The sequence below is a fragment of the Setaria viridis genome, chromosome 2 (assembly GCF_005286985.2).
Source record: "Setaria viridis chromosome 2, Setaria_viridis_v4.0, whole genome shotgun sequence".
Taxonomy (NCBI): domain Eukaryota; kingdom Viridiplantae; phylum Streptophyta; class Magnoliopsida; order Poales; family Poaceae; genus Setaria; species Setaria viridis.
The window spans coordinates 32,900,249-32,921,814 of record NC_048264.2 but is presented as its reverse complement, the minus strand read 5'-3'; the positions used below and the strand labels follow the sequence as shown (position 1 = coordinate 32,921,814).

Here is a 21,566-nt window from a genome sequence, read left to right as displayed (position 1 = left end):
CGCGTATAATAATGGCCCCTGGCGGCTTGCGAGGCGCGCCCAGATCTGGAGCACAGTAGTTGTGCTCTGGCCCCAGATCCACATCCGCACCCCGGCTCGACTCCATCGATGTGCACGAGCTCATGGACGCATCGCACTACCCGCATCGATCGCGAGTGACCTGAAGCCTGCGCTTCAAGCTCAAGAACAAGCAACATCTTGAAGCTACATTACTCTACAAGCGCTCTTCAAGATCTGATCTGACTGAAACGAGCTAAAATGCAGATGCGGGGGCAAGCAACAAGTATGTAAATAACTGCCAAAGATGGGGAAGATGTGAAATAAATTAACGGGGGATTATACAAATGGAGAGGATCACAACACCACCGGGCCAACCGACCGACCAACCAATCTGTCCAACCCACAATCCTACACATATAGATGCCGGGAGTCCTACTGAATCGAATGCCGAATGGAATATGGAAGAGAGAACAAAAAAAATGGCGAAGGAAACAAAAAATCAACAGCTCAACACGGAGGATAACAATAAATTACAGCACGGGACGGGACGGTGGAGATCCCATCTCAGTAGAAGGCGGCGGCGGCGGCCACGGCGGCGGCGGCGACCCACTTGGCGGTGGGGGAGACGCCGGCGGCGGCGCTGGGGGGCGGGGTCACGTCGCTGCTGGGGCCCGGGGTGGGGGCCATGGGGGATGGCGCCGGCGGGGAGCTCATCGTGGGGGTGGGGGCCTCGGCCGTGGGCGCCGGGGCGGAGGCCTCGGGGGCGGGGGCCGGGGTGGTGGGCGCCGGGGCCGGGGGAGGCATGGCCGGGGCCGGGGCCGGGGGCGGGGGCGGAGTCATCGGCGCCGGGGTCGGAGGTGGGGTCGCCGGCGGGGGGGACGCCCTGGGCGCGGGCGTCGGGGTGGCGGCCGGGGCCTGGGCCGCCGCGGCGGCGAAGAGCATGGCCATGGCCAAGGCCGCGAGCTGGAAGCGCGCCATTGTATATGAGAGCGAGCGAGAGAGGAGGCTCGAGCTTGTGAGAGTGAAGAGGAGGCGCTTCAGCTGGTGTGTGTGTACTGTAATGGTGTCCGGGATAGTAGAGGCGTGCAGCTTATAAAGAGGTGGAAGACGAGGTTACCACACGTGATTACAACTAGTACGAGGGGGGTTAGTGCTAATTTCCGTGCAGATCAGCCGTCGGATTGATATGTTACGGCTGGATGGCGCGTTTTGGCTAAAGCGTGAGGGTTCCGAATCTTCAATTCGAGCATGATAAAATCTGAAAATGATTTGGCTACATCCTCCTCTTATCTTTTTTTTTTTCTATTTTTTCGAAATCCTCCTCTTATTCTTGTTTCACGCGCAAATCGATATGGTCGGTTGTGAGCTGGCCGCTCACTGTATGTCTGCCTGTCTGTTGTCTGGTCGTACGTACCCAATTTTGGATTTTCATGAAGTTTGGAAAATGCGGCCATGTGAATTTTTCCTCCTTTGTAGCATCTACTTTGAACTCTAGAAATGAGCGCCTATGATAACGACTACGGTTGAAATGGACTATTCAGATGTTAAGGACTCATTGGATATATATGATGATCAGCTCCATATACCCAATTGGTCCCATTAATTTGGCACCACTGGAATTCCTTTTTCCAGTTTCAGTGAGAACTATTTGAATATTTTTTTTCCTGCACAATACTTTCTTACAGAATATGCCCCTATATAATGGGTGAGAATTGTGCCGCCTTTCATGAATTTGAGAAAGAAAACTTTAATGCGGCGACACTAGCCGTTGATAATGTCGTTGGCGCGGCCACTTGTATACTCCAGCTAACGTTGGTTGCCTAGAATAATGCCTTTTGAAGGAGATGATTAGCTTGTTGAAACTAATCAATGAAGCCCATGTTCCGCCCCCATATTTTATACTCGGACTAATGGTAAACAGGTCACTACTAGTTTACTGAACTACCTCCAGAACGGTCGCAGCTTTACTGACAAAATGAGATATAAATCAAACTAGTATTATACTATATAAACATCTCTGTGAAAGTCCTCTTGCTTACTGATTGCTCGGTTGACAATTTCAAGAATATTCTCTTCTTCTTCTTTTTTTGTGGAAGGCGTGTTCTGCTTCAATGGCAGATAGGAATTTTGGTTTTCTTGTGACTTGATCCATAGACAAATCCAGTGATTTCCAGCCTAACCAGCAGATCAGATCCTTCCAAGGCTAAAGTTGCAGACACTCCTACACAATGGTCAACTTGATCGATGTAACATAACTCTAGTGACTTCCCACCTAACCAAACCCTTCCAAAACCCAGAGTTTTCACCACTTGGTGACGCTCAACTTGATCCGATCCTCAGGATAAATCCAGTAACATCTAACCTGCTCAAATGGGCAAAAGCCTAAAAGCTCCACAAGTCCACCAAGCACAAGCTATTAAATTCCTTGTAAAACCGTAGAACACATGGGCAGATTGGTACTTAGCACCTGCAAGATCGAAGAATTGTTTACGCTTAAACACTAGTCCAGTATATAGCTGCGAGACATGGACGTGCTTTTCTGCCGCGTTCTGGAATGATCGATCATGCGTGAGATGACCTCCCAACGTACCCAATTTCGGGACAGCGAGCTAGCGTTTCTCCATGCAATCCACAACATTTTTTCCCGGTGACCATCCATCCGCCCATCAGACCGGGCTGTGCCCAGGTTGGAAGATTCCGGCCAGCCAGCCAGTCAGCAATGGCGACACCGACGTACCAACCAGGCAGGCCGGACATGCCGCCCACCTCCCCCCGAGCGGGCGATCGAACGGCTCCGCCGCGGCGTCGAGTTCGCAACGTGACGACCACAAGTTCACTTGGAGACCGTACCGCAAGCCACCATGTATTTGTCCCCATGGGCTGTGCCGTCCACGACGGATGAAAAGTGTGGTACAGTTGGTATAGTCGTGGGGTGGTGATGAGAGGGGCAGGACAATCACGGAAAATCTTTGGATAACAGTGACGTGTCAAGTTCGGGTGATTACTGTTGAGCTGCATGCACCCATACTTAGGTATCTGCCTTACTTGCAGATTGTCCCAGGACTCAAACGTGGAAATAAGAGTCGGCTGCAAAGTTACGTCCTTAGTAAGATTCAAAATTGAGATTATCCTGTCCTCACAATGCTATTGAAACTACAGAGCCCATCATGGTGTCAAAACGACAATAAAGAAACGTGTGAGTACCCTACGGTTGATATATACTCCCTCCATCCAAAGTCATTACAATTTTTTTGGAGAATTAAAGTATCTCAAATTTGACTAAATTTATACAATAAAGTAATAACATTCATTCATGATATCAAATAAGTATCATTAGTTTCTTCATTAAATATATTTTCATAGTATATCTATTCGGTGTCATAAACCTTTGTGATTCTCTTTATAATTTTGGTCAAACATAAAATAATTTAACTTCAAGAAAGTTAGAATGACTTGTAATTTGGAACGGAGGGAGTAGCAAATTAAGAAGTGTAAATTCTTAGTTGGTATACATGAACTTCAATGCATTCTCTTTGGAGGCCGGTGGGGAGACCAGCTTCGCGTTGATTATTAAGTACCGGTAGTGGTTCATCAGTCACCCATGCCATGAATGATCAGGATTGTGCTAAACAAAGTGCAAACTTCCATTATCCGTGGGGTAAATGGTGGTTAGTACTAACGACCCAATCGCTTTCGCATATAGTAATATGCAAACCCATGATGGCAACCACAGCTTTGCAGAGCATTACTGCATTAGCATCAGTACTCCCCAAACAAGACAGCTAAGTACGCAGGTTCAGCTAAAGGCGTCCGCATAATTCCGTTCGCTTTCTAACTCGGAAGGTGGTTACTGGTTACCAGCCAATGATTAAGGGGGAGGATCCCATTCATTCATTTGGCTGTGGCCGGATCGGAGCTGTCCGCATTGGTGGCGTTCAGGTGAGACGGAGATTAACTCGTCACATGCCCGGTTCTGGTTCGGGTATCCGCCGGCCCGGCCCTGCCGATGGCCATGTTATCCTGTCATGTCGCCGCCGGCTGTTCTTTTGGCCGCACTGGACAACAAGGGTAACAGGTTGGTGCTCGCCTGGGAGCCCTGATGCCTGATGCTTGCCATCCTATCCTCCCCCGTTCTCACATGCAGATTTGATTGTTTCTTCTCCGCACCAACCGCCGTCGCCGTCAGCCGGACACGGGAGCCCGCCGCCGCGGCCGATACGCGATGAGCATGCATGCCACAGATTGCCACTGCCACGACAAGGCGCCAAGGCCGCTGGCACGATCAGGCAATGGTTTCAACACTCTGGGTACTGGCATGTTTATTCCAATCAGCTAGCCACTGTAATACGGAGGCTACTGGGGTATTTTCAGCTTCAGGCTGAACTTGGCTAAAAATTCAAGCGGCCTGTGTGGCCCCACCAGTGCAAGCAACCTACAACAACATGCGCAAACAGACGACAGCAAAAGGTTCTGGCATCCATTCATCAGCTTATTTGAGTAGAGGAAATCAAGCTCTCATTACGGTATAGATATGCCGAACATGGGAATGCCACGTTAACAAAACAAGCGCTTGTCAGCCACTTGCAGGTCGAACGGAAAATGAAAGAACATTTGTGAATACTAGTTACAAACGAGCCATGCTTCCCCCAACCAGAACTCCAGTGAATAAATAAGGCTTTTCTTGCTTCTGTGTGCGGGGGATTATTCACCATGTGTTGTTATAAACAAGTCCTCCTTGACCATACCAATTGCAACCATAGCTCCTTCCAGTCAATTTTCGTAAAGATTGGTCCAACTTTATAGATCGAAGTTCGCTTTGCAGCGCAGTTGGTTAAGACTTATGAGCTTGGAAATGTAAGCCAATCTTCTTAACCAGCCAACCAAAGCTAGAATCAACATTATTCTCATGCTTCCTACAGAACGGCTTGCCTCCACCTTGCTAAGGCTTTGCCTTGAGCAGGATGGAAGAGTAGGGAGCAATCCTATACCGTGAACTTGTCAATGGCACTCCTTCTGGGATAATATCATTTGGTGATTCCAGGTTGGTATCCACCTGCAGAAAGGCAATGAGGCATTGTAAGCTAACCAAACTGAAAGGGAAACTCACAAATTGAGAGAGAAACAGCACTAAAGCTAATCAGACCAAGTAACGACTAGATCAAAATTTCAGTACACAATGCTATTACATTTAAACAGCAAATTACTCTGTATAAACATTTAGCAGGATCAGACAGAATCCATACCACGCGGCTCCAAGATTTATGGTGTGGTGGTGGGGGAATTACAGCATCCACAAAATACTCATGAGCATTGAATGCCAAATAAATATCTCCACCAGAATTGTGATCATGTATCCTGCACCAGAATCATGAACGACCAGTTAAATATCCAAAATTTGCAGTAAAAGGGGCATGAGGAAATACCATCCTATGGACAGAACGTAGCACTTATTTAAGTGCAATAAGATAACTTCCTTACGTGAACGCCAAAAATTTGCTTTCCTGGTTCTCCCAACAATCTTCATGCCAGGTGACATCATTCTACCAACAAGAAAAATATCAGTGCAATGGAAACATTTAAAAAATAAAATAAACCAAGAGTTGCATACTGTAAAAAAGATGGCTAATTTTATCATTCCTGATCATTCTGTCTCTAGTTTGCGAGCACCATGATATTATACTTGGATACATGGCAATACTTTTTTTGGCAAAGGGGAACTTATTAGCTTTACTGAAGCAGTCAATTGCAAGAATAACACACTAGCTTTGAACTTACTTTGCTGAGAAACCTGTCTCGTCTCAGTATTGGATGGTTATGACGAAACTTGATCATCTCTGAGAAAAACCTGAAATGGCCATCCTTTCTTTCTTCTAACTATATGAACATGGAGATTGGAGAGGACAAATTAGCATTTAAGGCTGTTGCATGCATCACTACATATTGCTAACAGAAAATTAACATAATTATGTAACCTGGCCCCACTGAAAATTATTAATGTGAGTATCATGTCCATAGCTATTATTGTTTCCATAACGTGTATGACCATATTCGTCTCCCATCAGCATCATTGGAGTGCCCTATTGTATATAATGTAACTCGTAAGTTGACACGATTCGGTTACACATAAAAAGTAACTATATGGTGAATCAATAATATAAAAACCTGAGAAATCATCAATGCGACATGGAAGTTCTTCATTTGCCTCGAACGAAGACTTAGCACATTTAAATCATCCGTTTCTCCTGTAACAGGGCAAGAGCACAAACTTTAATACCCAATGTAGAATCAAGTGAAATAATTTTTTCCCCTCAAAATAAAAAAGGATAAACCTCCATGATCGTGCTTTGTTTGAAAAGGTATGTCATACTTGTATAATTTCTTGGCTTAATCTTGACACAGGAGCTTCAACGATATGAATAATCTTTTTAGTTCAGTTGATAAATTATGCAAACACTGATCCATCACAAATGAAGTTTCATTATTCTCCTGATCGCTTTATTCAGGCATTTAAAAAATGGCATTTAATTACTTTGAGCAACTTTACAATGCTATTCTTCATTGTGATGTCAAAAAAAAACATCTCTCAAACTTTGACAATTCCAATGTACAGAACAATTTTTTATCAGTAGAGCATGTACCTTCAACGCCACAGTTCCAGCTATAGTTGTCATTGCACCCATCACGACCACTTTCTCCATTTGCATCATTGTGCTATATGATTTCATTCAAAAGAAAAGGCAAGTTAACATGCAAAACACATTGTACATAATAAATCGAGACCCCTGTGTTGTTTGCTATAGTTACCTTGGAGTTATATGAAACAAGGTCGCATAAAGTAAATCCATCATGAGCAATTATAAAGTTTACGCCATGGTAAGGCTTCCGGTTGTTCACCTGTCAACCAAGACATCAAAGGACTTTATTTTACAAATTTTCACCTGTCGAAAAAAGAAACCAGTCCTGCTTTCCATGCCAAAAAACTTAGAACTCAACAACAAATGATAAAAAATTATCCATAAAGAAAAAATGAAATAACATGTGACAGCATGGACAACTGGCTTTACAATTTCAAATGGCGTCTCAATAGTCACTATGGTACTTGTTATACAAATACTCCTTTTAAACAACTGGATCTAGGCGAAATTAATATGATAACTCTAAACAAGGCAAAGCAGTTTCCATAAAGACACAAATTTGAGCCTATTTTTCTTGCAAGATATGTGATAGGTGTTGTTAACTGCTGCAGTCTAATGATGACACAAGATACATATAAGTAACTCTTGAATAATTTTGACCAAACTGCTCTTAACACAGAAAAGCATTGAGCAAAATCAAGGTCCCAAAGCAAGTAGCGCTTCAACGAAGGAATAACCAGGCAAGCAATGTTGTCAACAAAGGCTAAATAATAGGCCGGTAAAGAAATAGCACAACAGAACCTGGTAGAGATCCGCAGAACCAGAAACACGAGTTGCAAACACCCCCTTCATACCAGGATCTCCCTGCAAATGTTTAGTGATATTAGGTCAATGACCATTCCTTCATGATTGAGAAATAAGAGTTAAGAGAGAAATAGATGAATCAGAGATCAAAGTCTGCACATATTCCAACAGAGTGCAACGTACATTCAGGTCTAAATTTGTTGAAATCTACCGATGTGTAAAATAGTTAACTTTCTTGGTGCATATCCTTTTTTTCGAATAAAAAAGAAAAGAAAAAAAAGAAGGGATCCATCTAATACTTGGGTTATGGTCAAGCACAGTGCTTGAGAAACTAAATGCCAATTGCCAACTACTGAAGATGATCCTTTCGAGCTAAATAGCGCAAGCAGACTACTAGGCAGGACACTTGCATATAAATGTGAAGTGGAATTCAACAAATGAAGCAAGAAACTGGAAAAGGACGCTCATAAGCAGAACATTAAGCCAGTCTGATACAGTTGTGCTCTTTTCAAAACTTTTTAATGATGTGGATCATGATTGTCTACTTTTCCAAAAGAAATGATTGGTGCATATGAATAGTCTGCAATAGACTCAGTAAACAGGATTCTAATTTGGTGATAATGCTGATCCAGAAAGAAGGTAATTACCCTGACTGGGACACCCTGCTGTCCATTTTCCAAAAGTTTCTCAGACAGGCACTGTTTCAGTTACCATTTCAAAGCAAGGTGTATATCTCCCTAAGCTAACCCATACATTACTGAATGTTTGGGTGTTCATTATCCCAGAGATTAATTCATAGAAGCTGCATCATTTATTAGTGAATAAAAATATGTTGCAGCATTATTTAGATCAGCGGAGACTTCCGCACCACATTCAACAAATGTCTTCATTGTTTTCTCACCACTGACTGCTTCCAGCCTTCCACAATAGATTCAGTTTTCTGTTAAATATCACATGCCATGAAAAACATTTCTAGCTGGGATCAACTAAATGTAGGGATGCAAGTGGGTACTCAATAGTGTTTTCTGGGTCAGCTGATTAACTACGATGGCATGCCACCCTAGTTTATTTCTCCCCCCGAATTATTTACGCAGAATGTCATTCTAGTTCATTTTATCAACATTTTGGGTCGACCCAATCACCCAAAATATTTGTAACTTGCATCCCTAACTAAATGATAAAAATGGGCACCACTGGATATCAAGCAAAGCATCAGTACATCACCAAAAGGGCAATCCAATATTCCAATGTAATGGCTATAGGAAAACGTGTGAATTGCAATTTATGAGCCAAACAAACAATAAACTAGCATAAGAATCATCTCCATCAAAGCATCAGTAGAACACTTTGATATGCATATCATAGGATATACGTCTAAAGTCAAGCACATCTTAGTACCTTAATAAATCTTCGAATATCATCCCTGTATTGTCCGTTCCATTCAGCCCACCTACAGGACCAATGGCAAACAAATTGCAGCTCATCAATTCTTAGAACTATATGAGAAATAAGATAGAAAAGCCTATTTCTGAGTCCCAAATGAACAATATAGTGGCGACAATTCCATTTAACAAGGGACCACCGAAAACTCATTTGAAAGGAGTTTGGTTCCTAAGTAATTCAATAATGAGTAGTTCAGAACTACAGTGCTATCATCCATGGTAGAGAAGACATTACTCTTTTGCATTATGTTCATCGTAATGTTAAAGTAGTCTTAGTACTAAACAGTGGACAGAAGAAATGGCAAAATAAACACCCTCAAGTTCATTTGTTCTACTATATCTATAGTCATATGGTCAAATTAGTAGATTCAAAATAGATCAAATTACCTGTCCCAGTTAGGGAACCTCCCTACTAGATAAAGGCCACCACAGTCCCACGGTTCCGCAATGATCTTACACCTAGACAATACAGAGTCTTTGGCAATTTCCTTCAACCAAATAAGTAAACAATCAGATAAAATCATTAAAAACATCTGATAGGTTTACAAATATGACTAAACCAACTGGGACGGAGAATGACAGGTCATATTTGGGTTGTTTTCACAAGTCAGGATCCATCATTAACAATTTTCTTCAACTGATGACAGGGATAATTAAAATGTTTCGATGTCATAAAATCTAGCCATCCATGCCTCATCCAACAATAGACATTGAAAATCTGCGTAAATGCGTTCAATATGAATTTACAAATAGATATTTTCCCAATAAACACTTAAAAACAATTAAAAAACAGGAAGTAAACAAGAAGCATAGTGCTACAAAGTATATACAAGTTAAGATGAATTTGATAATTGGTTTCTCGTAGTTACTACACCATAACCTATGGCCCACAGTTCAATGTAGGAACCTTTTATTACAATACAGTAGCATTTAATAATCGATTTCTTGTGTTAGCATCAAACATATTAACTTGATTTGTCTAGCTAAAAAAGGCACACAAAAAAAGCTAGACAAAGAAGAAGCCCATTACGGGCCTGATAATTGCCATTTAAAATTCGAAACTTCAGTCTACAACTATGGCAATAAGTACCTTAATGAGTGGAGGTGCATCAAGAGGACTGCCATCAGGTCCACGACAAAGAACACTTGCAAGGTCAAACCGAAATCCATCTATGTGATACTCTTTAACCCTTGAAGCAACAAAAACAATGATGTGAATCAGAAACAACACTAGAATGAAACTGTTATCAGGTAATATAGGCAACAAATCCATCTTACTGCAGCTACTAATGAAACTCATCATACACACGAGCTGCTGCATCAGCTATATCTTACCACAAGCCAAATGATTGCTAGTTATCAACTAACAAGAGCACACACTGTATCCTAGAATAAATTTGCATGGACCTCAGTGTGTATGAGATACAGCATCTTGGTTTGACCATATACATCTAAGAGTTAAGCTCCAGATAGATATTTGTATACCCGTGATAGTGGGGGCAGACAAGTAAATACAGTAGTAATCAAAGCAACAAGCCACCAATTAATACTATGAGCAAATATGTGATCAAGTATTCAAGTGAACCTGACAAAGTATGAATGATATTATACACAGGTGTCAAAGAAAAATCATAGCTGTAAGTTGTGCCATACCAATGTCTCAAACTGTCGAGTACAAGCTCCTTGACAACAGGATGGTTGCAGTTTAGTGTATTCCCTGGATCAAACCGGACAATTTATAAAGAGCAAACACAAGCCCTGCTAGTTGTAAGATTCAGAGCAAATCTCCAGAATAGCAAAATATGGCCACCTAGAACTAGAGTACTAGGCCAACACGACATTTAAGCAGGCTTTCACAAATGTTCAACAAGGCTTGCCCTACAGGTTGCAGCTCTCAAATCAATGTAAGGCTGTAAATCTATGTCTTCTTCACCCTTCTATCAGTTAACATAGAACCGCATTAAGCATTTAATTGCCAAGTACAGTCTGCCGGCAGTGTGAAACATGGAATATGCATCAAACCACAGTGTATCATTCAAAGTCCTTTGCCAAATTAGTTGCCCACAGGTACTGTTTAATCACTAGAGACACTTGAATAAACACAATAACAAGATGAATGCAAAAGATATGCAATAAGGAACAATAATAAAACCACCCTAAATCCAAGGAAAAGGACACAAATGCAACTTGACAGGTTTTACTCTAATATTAAAGTATCAGGCTGCATCCAAAAAGAATGACACATAGTGCAATGCACATCTCAGTTCAGAAACAGAAGTTTAGGACCATGGTTTTACCGCAACCCGAGAAGTTCAGCAGCTCAGCATTGTTGTTTAGATCTAACATGTAATACACCTGCAAGAACAATGGTTTGTTTTTTATATCAATTCGTCCAAAAACTAATAACGGAGAAGTTCTCTCTACGGGCCGACAACTTAAAAGACAGAACGTGTAGCAACAAAAAAAGAGGAACTCTACAATCACCTTGTTATCAATGCCACGGAAAGAAGTCATGTAAGGGTTAGCATCATCAGCTTCATTTGTATGGTTGTAAACAACGTCCAGAATAACCTATTGAAAGATGGTTATACAACTAAATATTTTGGTCCAGGGTGTTAAAAACAATGCCAAAGAAAAAGATTTGCCATGTATAAAGGATGTCAATACCTCAATTCCAGCATTGTGTAATGCTTTGACCATCTGCTTGAGCTCTTTGCAAGCAGCCACAGGTCCACCACCAGCACTAGCATAACGACTCATGGGTGCGAAAAAGTTAATTGTAGAGTAGCCCCATGTATTTACCTTCCAAATGAAAAAGACGGTATCACTCCACTGATGAATGCGAAGGGCATTATGCGTCAAAAAGGTTTATCAAAATTTTACCATGTGGTCCCTTGGGTTAGGGAACCTCTTGAACTCGAGCTCATCAAACTCAAAAACAGGGAGTAGTTCCACTGCATTAACGCCAAGTTCCAGCAAATGAGGAATCTACGAAATCAGAACTATTTCATGTATAAGTCATTAAGAAATCAGCATGTAAACTGGAAGGTAGCCTGTGTTCATTATCAGGTACCTAAAACTAAATCAGCAGAGATAATAATCTGTGATAATAGACTGGGGGAAGCTAAAGACCAAAAGAATTTATGTTGCTACAAGTGATGGAATAGGTAACCTTACTTTGTCAATGACACCTAGGTAACTTCCACGAACAGCTGGACCAATCCTGCTTGACTCGTCCGCGGTGAAAGCGCGGACATTCATTTCATATATAACAAGATCTGTCTAGATTAAGGAACCAAAGATGTGGTGAGAATTACATGTTAAGGATATTTGTGCACTACGCTAAATGATATTAATACCTCAGGTAAATTAGGAAGCTTATAATCGTCACCCCAGTCAAAAGGAGAGCTATCAAAATCATATGTTCCGAACAGCTGACTTGGCTTCTCTTCTTCAACCCCAAAGTACTTTCGACCAGAAACTAATTTTGCATAAGGGTCCAGAAGAATAACTCTGTCATCAAACCTATGACCTTGTTGCCAGCCTTGAGGACCATTAATGCGATACCCATAAAGAACACCAGAAGCAGGCAAACCCTGAAATTAAAAAAGACACAGAAGGCTTCTTTAAGTTTGACAGACAAAGAAAAAAAAACTATAACCGTAGTACACTACATAAAAGCAAAATGGATGAAGATTTAAGAATAGAGTATGCACATGAGGGGAAATGTGTGAATGTGCGAGTAGCATTGCGGTAGATTCTCCAGTGCGGAGGCTACCAACCAGGTCTCGAACCCTGGGTTTTGCATAAAAAAGATCTCTCGCTCAGTAATGGCTTTCAGCATTATACAAAATCTTTCTCAGCCATCGTAGACTCATAGTGGGTCTTCTCCTACGCGGAATGCCTCAGGCGAGGTCTTCCCCAGGGGTTGAGGTTTTTCTTTTTTGAGGGAAAATGTTAAAGTCAGCACCAAAACAGATCAAAGCAAAATAGCTTGTTTTATGCGCCAGTACTCAACAGTTATTTTTGTCAACAGGGATGAAAAAGCTCATAACACAAGGCCAGCATTTCAGAAATATTGGGAAATTCCATCAGGTATGGTACCTCCCAAATGCAGCTGATCATTATAAAATGGAACAGTCATTTGAAGAATATATAATCATAAGACAATATAAATCAGAAAAAATATTACAATTCTTGTTGTATGAATGTCAGTCCACAATAAGTTGTCGACAGAAAAGAATAATGTGCTTATCTCTAAAGCTAACAATAATATCAGAACTAAAGAAAACTACCTCCACCGACACATGCCATATATCTCCAGTTTTGTTCTTTTGGAGATCTAAAGCAAACTCGACAACTTGCACATCATCTTGGGTGCCTCTAAAAAAGATTACAGAAAGTCAGAAATTTACATATTGAGTATGCCATACTACTTTGGAAAGAGCAAGAAACAAAGGCTACAGGTACAGTGCTTTTCAGCAAGTGATTTGAACCAAGCTCCAACCTCATGATCCAGATCATTACAGGAAATAAATATTAGGAATCATGAGTTATATCATTCCTTGTGCACCCTACCTGTTAATAGCTCGTCAGTTTTGGCTTTTATTTGGTCTGTTGGTATTCTTTTTGTCTGAGGAACAGTGGGGATGAGGGTATTCACTAAAGCATTTTACGTTTGAGTGTAACGCATCCCGAGACACAAAATAGCATGTAGTAAGTTGTGCAGACAATTTTCCCAGATCCTAAACATGAGTAGCCATGGACTGTCTGACCAAAGTTTTTACACAAAGTACAAAAGTCCCAAAGAAAGCAGCTATGATAACAAATGACAAATACAGTAGTAGTGCTAATCAAAATTGGAATGGCGAATTCCAAGGCAGCCAGGAAACAATACAGGTTCATGTATGAGGGGAGAGGGGAGACAAAAGAAGTTCAGTAAACTTTTTTTTAAGAAGTTCAGTAAACTAGCGAATGGTTAGGTCGAATGACATCAAAAGAACATCACAAGTTCACAGCACAGTTTTGGGGGAGAAAATGTACCTCTCAGGAAGTTTCAGACAAAGGGTGACAGAAGAAGCATGCTGTGAGAATATCGCAAAATTCAGCCCAACTTCAACTTGCGACACTCCTAGAGGGAAAGCTTTGCCGGAAGAATATTTCAAGGGCACTTCACTGTCAGATGATATGTGTCCCATTTCCTGTTGTTACAAAATGGATAAACATTATCCCCAAAATAATACATGGCAAACAATGCATACTAAGCACGGAAGCAAAATTCAATTCCAGAACAGCAAAATATGGCAGGATACAGCTTTATAATTACAAAGTATGTTTGCAATTGCATATAACAAAGTTTAACTTGAATGATACCAACCCATCACATTAAAATGGCCACGATTATATCAAGCAACACAGTAATATCGAGCGGTGGCTGATACCAACCCGTCACATGAAAATGGCCACGATTATATCAAGCAACACAGTACTATCGAGCGGTGGCTTCTATGAATAGTGCAGCGTGGTGTAATTAGATACCTTGATCACACTTCTCCCCACCTTCCGACTCTGGGCTTTCGCTGCCGTACTCCGCGCGACGTCAGGTCGCTGCACCTGCGCCACCACGAAATTCCCTAGGACCAGTCAATACACAAATCAGCGTGCAACGAACAATACCAAAATCGAGGAACCTGCCTTGCCAAAATACCACCCTCCTCCACACGGTGGCGCAATCCCGAGCTTAGTCGCCGCCAAACTGCACAGGCCCAACACAAGCTCAGCGTTCAGGTCGACCTGACCCGCGCCACAAATCGAGAGAATGCAGCACGAAATCAACATCCAGAAAATGGGGTGATCGAGACCGAACGACAGAGCCACTCACCGATTGCTGAGCGCGTGGTGGCGGTGCGGCCGCGGCAGCGCGCTGCTCCGAGTGGCTGGGGCGGCGGCGACGGAGCGCAGCTGGGTGCGATTTGTACCGACGGAATCCATCCAAGCGTGGGGGATTGGGGGGCAAGGAGAGGGAGCGAGCGCGGGTAGGGGAATGGTGCCAGTTCTAGGGGTGGCGGCCCCTAGGCTCGCGGCTGTCGAGGAGACCGGACTACCGGAGGGAGTGGGCAGTGGGGGGAGCGGCTGGGAGGAGACGGTGGCGGTGATCTCACCTTGGGGAGCGCGCGCGGACAGGGCGGGCGGGGGGTGAGCCGTGAGCGGAGTCTGGGGGACACGTGGTTGTGCATGCGCGGGGTTGGAGGCTTGGAGCGAGCCGGGTGGATAGCGAAGTGGACGGAGGACCTTTCTCTCCTGGCCCGATCATGAGTTTCTCGCCTACTCTTTTGCTCTTTCTCGCTCTAGATTTTTCTTTCCATTTTGGATTTTTGCCAATACCTACCGTTTGTAATCAACCTGTATGCCAATATCTGTATTGATTACAACCTTGTGGAATCCTTTACAGGGCCTGTTTGGTTATGGGTGCTTATTTATAAGTTGCTTAAGTTGCTTATTGTAGTTGCTTATTTATAAGTCTAGGTGTTTGGTTTGGGTTGCTTATATGATTAGGATTGACATATTTGCCCCTGCTATCCTATTTTCCTCTACCCCTGAAAATGGCCCAGCTCCTACCCCTTGGTTTGGGCAGCGGCGGGGTGCGAGCGGCCGGCGGCCGGCGGCGGCCGCGGGGCGCGAGTGGCGGGCGCGCGGCGCGAGTGGCGGGCGGGCAGCGGCGGGCGCGCGGCGCGGAGGCGGGCGGGTGGGAGCGGCGGCGGCAGGCAGGAGCAGCCGACGGCGCGGGAGGAGGAGCAAGGAGATCCAGCGGGCGGGCGGGAGATCCAGCGGGCGGGCGGGCGGGAGATCCAGCGGGCGGCGCGGAGGCGGCCGGCGGGCGGGAGCGGCAGCGGGCGGCGCGGGAGCGGGCGGCGAGCGGGCGGCGGGCGGGCGGGAGCGGCAGCGGGCGGCGCGGGAGCGGGCGGCGAGGGGCGCGGAGGCGGCCGGTGAGCGGGCGACGGGCGGGCGGGAGCGGCGGCGGGCGGCGCGGAGGCGGCCGGCGGGCGGGAGCGGCCGCGGGCGGCGCGCAGGCGGCCGGCGGGCGGGAGCGGCCGCGGGCGGCGCGCAGGCGGCCGGCGGCCGGCGGCCGGCGGAAGCGGCGCGCAGGCGGTGGTGACGGGAGAGAGGAGAGAGAAAGGGGAGAGAGGAGAGAGAATGAGGGTAGGAGGAGTAAAGTGCTCCATAAGCAACTATAAGCAACCCAAAAGTTGCTTATTTGCTTATGCATAAGCAACTTATAAGCAAGTCTATAAGCAAGAGTGTTTGGGTTATAAGCAACTTATTTGCTTATTTATAAGCAATGCTAACCAAACAGGCCCACAGTATGCCAATATCTGTATTGATTACAAACGGTAGATGTTCTTTGTTGTCTCATCGGCAATAACTCTGGGACGGTGGGACCCATATGTTACTGCAAATAGCGGCAGATCCTCAAGTAGTAGTTACCAGTAGGACGTAAATCCTGTAAATGCCTCAAATTGTGGAATTCTGTTTAAATATGTTTCTTTGCAATCATGATAATTTGGGTTGATTTCTGTTTACTCATGATTGGCGAGTGTTTGTTTACTTTCTTCAATATGGTATGTTTGATGTTTCTGTTGCTTCGCAGGCAGCTGGTAAGTGCTAACTCAAGTGCTTTATTCCTGACTGCTGCAGCACAAAACTTGTTGTGCTTGAAATTAGCAGAGGAGCTTGGTGTTATTATTGCAAACCCATAGGTATCATGGTTCAAAGCTGCTAGTTTGCCAGCTATTGTTTCTCTGCTTGCAACGCCATGCCTGCTATACAAAATCCCAATCCCCTAATGCCCCAGCATTGGCTGCAGAGAAGCTGAAGCGCATGGGCCCGGACGATACACAGGAGAACGACTTTTTTTTTAAAGTCCTTTTTTGATACGTCCTGGCGGAACCAATTTCAAAAATGGACCCTTAGCTTGGCGCCATCCACGCTGGCGCCCAGCTTACACGTCTCGGTGCCAGCCATCCTGGCGCCAAGGTCCATGCGCAGCTGCTGACGCGGATGTCGACGTGGCGGGGGCTTGGCGCCATCCGTGATGGCGCCAAGCCTTGGCGCCAAGATCCGTACGCCTTGGCGCCGAGCAATTTACCCATGCCCCCTAGCGTTTCGAACGAAACAAGTATAATTATTCCAAGGAGTGTGCAACAAACTACGCTCTAGTTCAACTGGTTAGGACGTGGGCTTACAGCAGGCATGGGGTAAATTGCTCGGCGCCTACGGCGCCAAGCTTGGTGCCAAGCCCCCACCATGTCGGCATTCGCGTCAGCAGCTGCGCATGGACCTTGGCGTCAGCGTGAATGGTGCCAAGCTAAGGGTCCATTTTTGGAATTGGTTCCGCCAGGGACGTATTTGTGAGAATCTTTCGCAAAAAGGGCTAAAAACAAAAAAGACGGCACAGGAGCAAGACATAAATGCAATGCATCTGACAGCCTCATCTGGAGAACAATACACAGGCAGACAGCAGCTCCCATAATGGACAAAAAGAACAATTCTATTCGAAGAATGCTCCCTCCATTCCAAATTGTATGTCGTTTTGATTTTTCAAGATTCATAGATATTTATGCATCTAGACATACACTGTATCTAAGTGCATAGCAAAAACTATGCACTAAAAAGATAAAATGACCTACAATTTGGAACAGAGAGAATACTCTGTAGGTAAGTGCGACACTGGTTTCTGATTGAAACTGACAACCTGGAGATACAATTATAAATCATTGTCAGGGCAATTATAACACATCTGAATACAATTACTAGATCTGTTAACATAGCGTGCTAATTGGTAGCAAAGTAGGAATAACTCATCTCCAAATAAACGTCATGCATTTATCAATAAATGTAATTTCCATAATTCACAGGGTAAAAAAAATTATAGGTCTACCAAAATGTGACCATTTACCGAAATTCATGGTAACAGGAGAAATCAACTGAATTGAACCATACCAGACGCCTCAAGTGTCATGAATTTCTCTAGAGACAGATCAAGAATTATATTGTACCTAAGAGTCTAAGACCATGTTAGTGCATGACTGTAAACATCACTCAGAAAACTGCTGTGCACATGGCAGCCATATCAATGTGAAATGGTGTAGTTATGGACAGAATATTGAATTTCACCAATCATATGTTCTTTCGGTTTCTAATCACCCGAGTTCAACATTCTGCCGTACTGTGTTCAATTACAAATTACAAGATAGGTAAACTAAACAGGCAGTCCACCTGGCAACATGTGAGGCATCATAGATCAATGCCAGCAAAAACCTAAGCTCAGCCCCCATTAAGATAAGAAATGATTAGCCCAGCAAACATCAAGTGGGTTATGTAAATGCCCTACACATTATACTAATCAATGATCACAAGAAGTACAAGGAGCAAAACAGATGCCGGTTTCTAGTTAATAGTTTAAAGTAACTTTCAGTCAGCAACTATATGCAGGTTCTTTTGTAAGAGTGCTAAGGTTACAAATCTAAGAGTACTAGAAATATGCAAGTGTTTAGTTACCTGCCGGAATGTTCAGGCACTTGGTAATCTTACTGGAGATCATGGGCCTGTTAGGATATGCATGGCTAATGTCGAAAGTACAGTCCCCCTCCTTTACTGGATTCTCGTAGAGTTGTTATGGCCCAAGAGATTTCTTCTTCGTATCAATTGTAACCATCCAAGCCTTATCATAAAAACCAGACCCCTTGACTATGAAGTGTAGAATGTTGGGCTCCATCATGTTGACAATGGGAAATGTTGGCACGGTCCGCGGCAAAGGTGAATCTCGGTATTTCCGGTGAGACCAGAGCTCTCCGAGCTGGAGGACAGAGTCCACCTCCCACTCATATTGCGGCATCTTCAGAGTCCAGGTATTGATGCTGCACTCATCGCCATTGCTCTCAGTGTACTCATTGTCATCGCGCTCGGTAGACCTAATGTCATTGCTCTCAGTAGACCCATTTTCATCACGCTTGGTGGACCGAAATCGGCCATTGTCCACATCCACGAACTTCATACGGCCTCTGCAGATGGACACAGTCCTGTATCTTGTAGGAAGTGCTCGGTCACCACACCTCCAAGTCTCAATGCCAGGAAAACGGAGGAAACGAAGCTCAGGATCGGAATTGCAAACATCGCATAACAGGATACCACGGTGGTAATCAACCCAACAGATAAACCCATCAAAGGAGAACACGGCATCTGTCCGCCAGTGGAACTCAACAAGCCCCTTGTCGGGGTCATGGGGCATGTCGAGCTGCCTGATGTCCCACTTATTGTTGGGGCCGGATCTAAAAATCCAGACAAAGGCCATCTCCACCTCCCTCGCTGTGTTGTGGTCGACGACTATGCGTGGCTTGAGACTGGCTATACGACGAACTCCTTGCCCCTCTTGATGATGCCGGTGTCTTCGCCCCGGCTCGGGCTACCCAATCGGGTGGAGGAGGGAGAGACTTCAACCACGGCCACTCAGGGCTAGCCTTGAAGACGAAGAAATTGTGGTGGTACTTCATGGTACGCCTTCCCTTGAAAGGGACAACCATACGGATGAGGAGGAGGTCACCGTCCACGGCCACGACTGAGGGCCCTCTGCAAACCTCATCATCGGTGTATAACTGCACGACGGAAGAAGATGGCGCCGCTGCCAGGTGGAGGGACGCACGTACCGTTCGTTTGTTGCTCGTAGTGCAGTTGGCCATGGTTGCCGAGGACGCGGGATTAAGTAGGGGGACGCGGGTATCGAACAAGCACCACCGCTCCTCCAATGTCAGGGTGGGCGTGGAGACGGTGTGGGGCAAACAAGGGGATTGGTACACGACGGCTGTTAGGGCGGCGGCGCTAGGGCGGGTGGTGGCGGTTAGGGTTAGGCTTAGGCGACGGGGACTAGTGGATGCGGCTGTCTGCTCGTATTCGAATCCAAACGTTCAATATATGTACCTAGTTGGATACTTAATATTCAAATAGGATGAGTATTATTTTTCGACCCATTTTGATACTATTCGTATTCGTATTCGGTCGAAAAAAAATAACTATCAGTATTTGTGTATCCGATACGTTCTCATCCCTAGATGCGGGAGAGGCTATCGGGAGCTACGGACACATAACGGAGTTATCAAGTGGTAGATGACCAACTATCCAATCTAGTTCCGCCGGACCGGGGACTGAGATGGGGCTCCTAGATTCCGAATGCTAGACAAGAGATCGAACTTCCAGCCCACCTTAGAGCAACTCCAACCGATTGAGAAAATATTTTTTCTCTGTACTTAGAGGGGATTGAGAAAACACATTTTTAACATAAAGATGATAAGTGCTGCAGCAGATCCCTTCTCTATTCTCCTTTCCCTTTCCTCTAACATATTATTAGTGGCTGATCTGTTTTTTCCTCTGTTCTTTCCCCTCTCTCGCATCTCACACGAAGGAAAGCGCCACGGGCAGGGTAGTGCGGCATGCCATCGCGGACGGGCGGCGACTTGGCAAGTTGGGGCGCCCATCGACGCGGCCAGAGGGGGCCACAATTGCGCGGCAAGGCGGCTCGGTTACTGACGCGGCAAGCTGGCAAGGTCCGTGCGCAGCAAGGCGGCGTGGTGAGGCGTGTGCACAGCCAGACGGGGTGGCGACGTGACAGGAAGGGATGGCCACGGCGGTGTGGAGGGCCGGCAGGTTTAGTGGAACCGTATTTCTGAAAAAAGAGGGTTTGGTTGGTTTACAGTTGTGCATGCAAGCTGAATATGAGGTTGTATGAGCGAATGCAAGGTGCTGAGAGAGTGATTAGTTGCCCACATTTAACGAGTACTGTTATCTTGCACATGTGGAAGTGTGCTTACCCAAGGGCTAAAATCGGTTATCTCACTTGCATATTAATATAGCATGAGCATATGGTGGCAACGGCTAGAATTATTAAAAGGAAAAAACATAATTTGAAATGAAGACATAATAAAGAACCAATTTTAATAAACGAGGGGCATTCGCAAGAAGAGGGAGGAGTCATCGAGTGTCCACTCACCTAGAATGGATCGAGCTTGCCGGCGGGGATCGATTCGTCGAAGCCGAATCATAAGAAACGGCGGCGGAGGAAGGGGAGAGGGAGAGGGCGAGCGGTGCACGAGCGGAGAGGACGGACGAGCGGTGAGCAAGACCGAGAACAAGAGGCGTCAAGGTAACGCTAACGCCCTGACGTGTGGACCCGTTGCCCCGTGCGGCTGCATTCGCTGGGCCTGGCCCGGGAGCTACGCTCGATTCGAGCATTTCCGCGGATGCAGGACGAGCGGAGCCAGGCTGCACCTGCACGGTGCATCCAGGAGACTAAACGTGTATTTTTTTCAGATTTATACGGTTCCGCCGAGCCAATGATGCCTCGTCCGGGAAAACAAACGCGTCATTGGATAAGTACATTAGTGTTGTTAATAGATAATTTTATACATTGACACGTAATTTTAAATAAACAATTTGTACAATGGGTTGACTTCTTATGTTATTTTAGAGTAATTCTATTTTTTTAATTTGTGCGTAGAGAAAAAGAAATATTATGTGTTACACGACAACCTAAACTCATACAATGGTGAAGCAATCATCTTGTAGTCCTAAAATCTAGCCTATGAGGTCGTTGTTTCACGAAACAATTTTCTCTTTCCTCACCCTCTCTCCTCCA

General features: G+C 44.9%; 2 protein-coding genes and 1 long non-coding RNA gene across 4 annotated transcripts; all 3 read right to left on the bottom strand.

Moving 5' to 3' along the window:
- Positions 1-305: 305 nt before the first annotated feature.
- LOC140221707 (uncharacterized) lies at positions 306-1,087 on the bottom strand. Its single transcript, XM_072291458.1, has one exon. The coding sequence runs from the start codon at positions 976-978 to the stop codon at positions 565-567; it is 414 nt and encodes a 137-aa protein (XP_072147559.1). The 5' UTR covers positions 979-1,087; the 3' UTR covers positions 306-564.
- A 3,370-nt stretch (positions 1,088-4,457) lies between these two features.
- Positions 4,458-15,119, bottom strand: LOC117844752 (isoamylase 3, chloroplastic). 2 transcript variants are annotated; one of them, XM_034725533.2, is made up of 24 exons: positions 14,763-15,117; positions 14,576-14,636; positions 14,420-14,494; positions 13,925-14,082; positions 13,177-13,264; positions 12,241-12,477; positions 12,059-12,163; positions 11,765-11,869; positions 11,549-11,683; positions 11,366-11,452; positions 11,179-11,236; positions 10,535-10,598; positions 9,972-10,071; positions 9,269-9,369; positions 8,838-8,889; positions 7,437-7,499; positions 6,805-6,894; positions 6,639-6,711; positions 6,163-6,242; positions 5,973-6,077; positions 5,776-5,874; positions 5,479-5,540; positions 5,244-5,355; positions 4,458-5,053 (listed from the first exon to the last, which is right to left on the bottom strand). In XM_034725533.2, the coding sequence occupies exons 1-24, from the start codon at positions 14,870-14,872 to the stop codon at positions 4,940-4,942; spliced, it is 2,334 nt and encodes a 777-aa protein (XP_034581424.1). In that variant the 5' UTR covers positions 14,873-15,117; the 3' UTR covers positions 4,458-4,939. The 2 variants fall into 2 exon arrangements, with proteins under 2 accessions (XP_034581424.1, XP_072147558.1); XM_072291457.1 differs by lacking the exons at positions 4,458-5,053; positions 5,244-5,355; positions 5,479-5,540 and having other exon boundaries at positions 5,812-5,870; positions 14,763-15,119.
- Positions 15,120-17,408: 2,289 nt separating this feature from the next.
- On the bottom strand, positions 17,409-21,192 carry LOC140221706 (uncharacterized). The gene is made up of 2 exons (XR_011897362.1): positions 18,440-21,192; positions 17,409-17,633 (listed from the first exon to the last, which is right to left on the bottom strand). It is a non-coding gene; the product is annotated as an uncharacterized lncRNA (long non-coding RNA).
- Between the last annotated feature and the right edge of the window lie 374 nt (positions 21,193-21,566).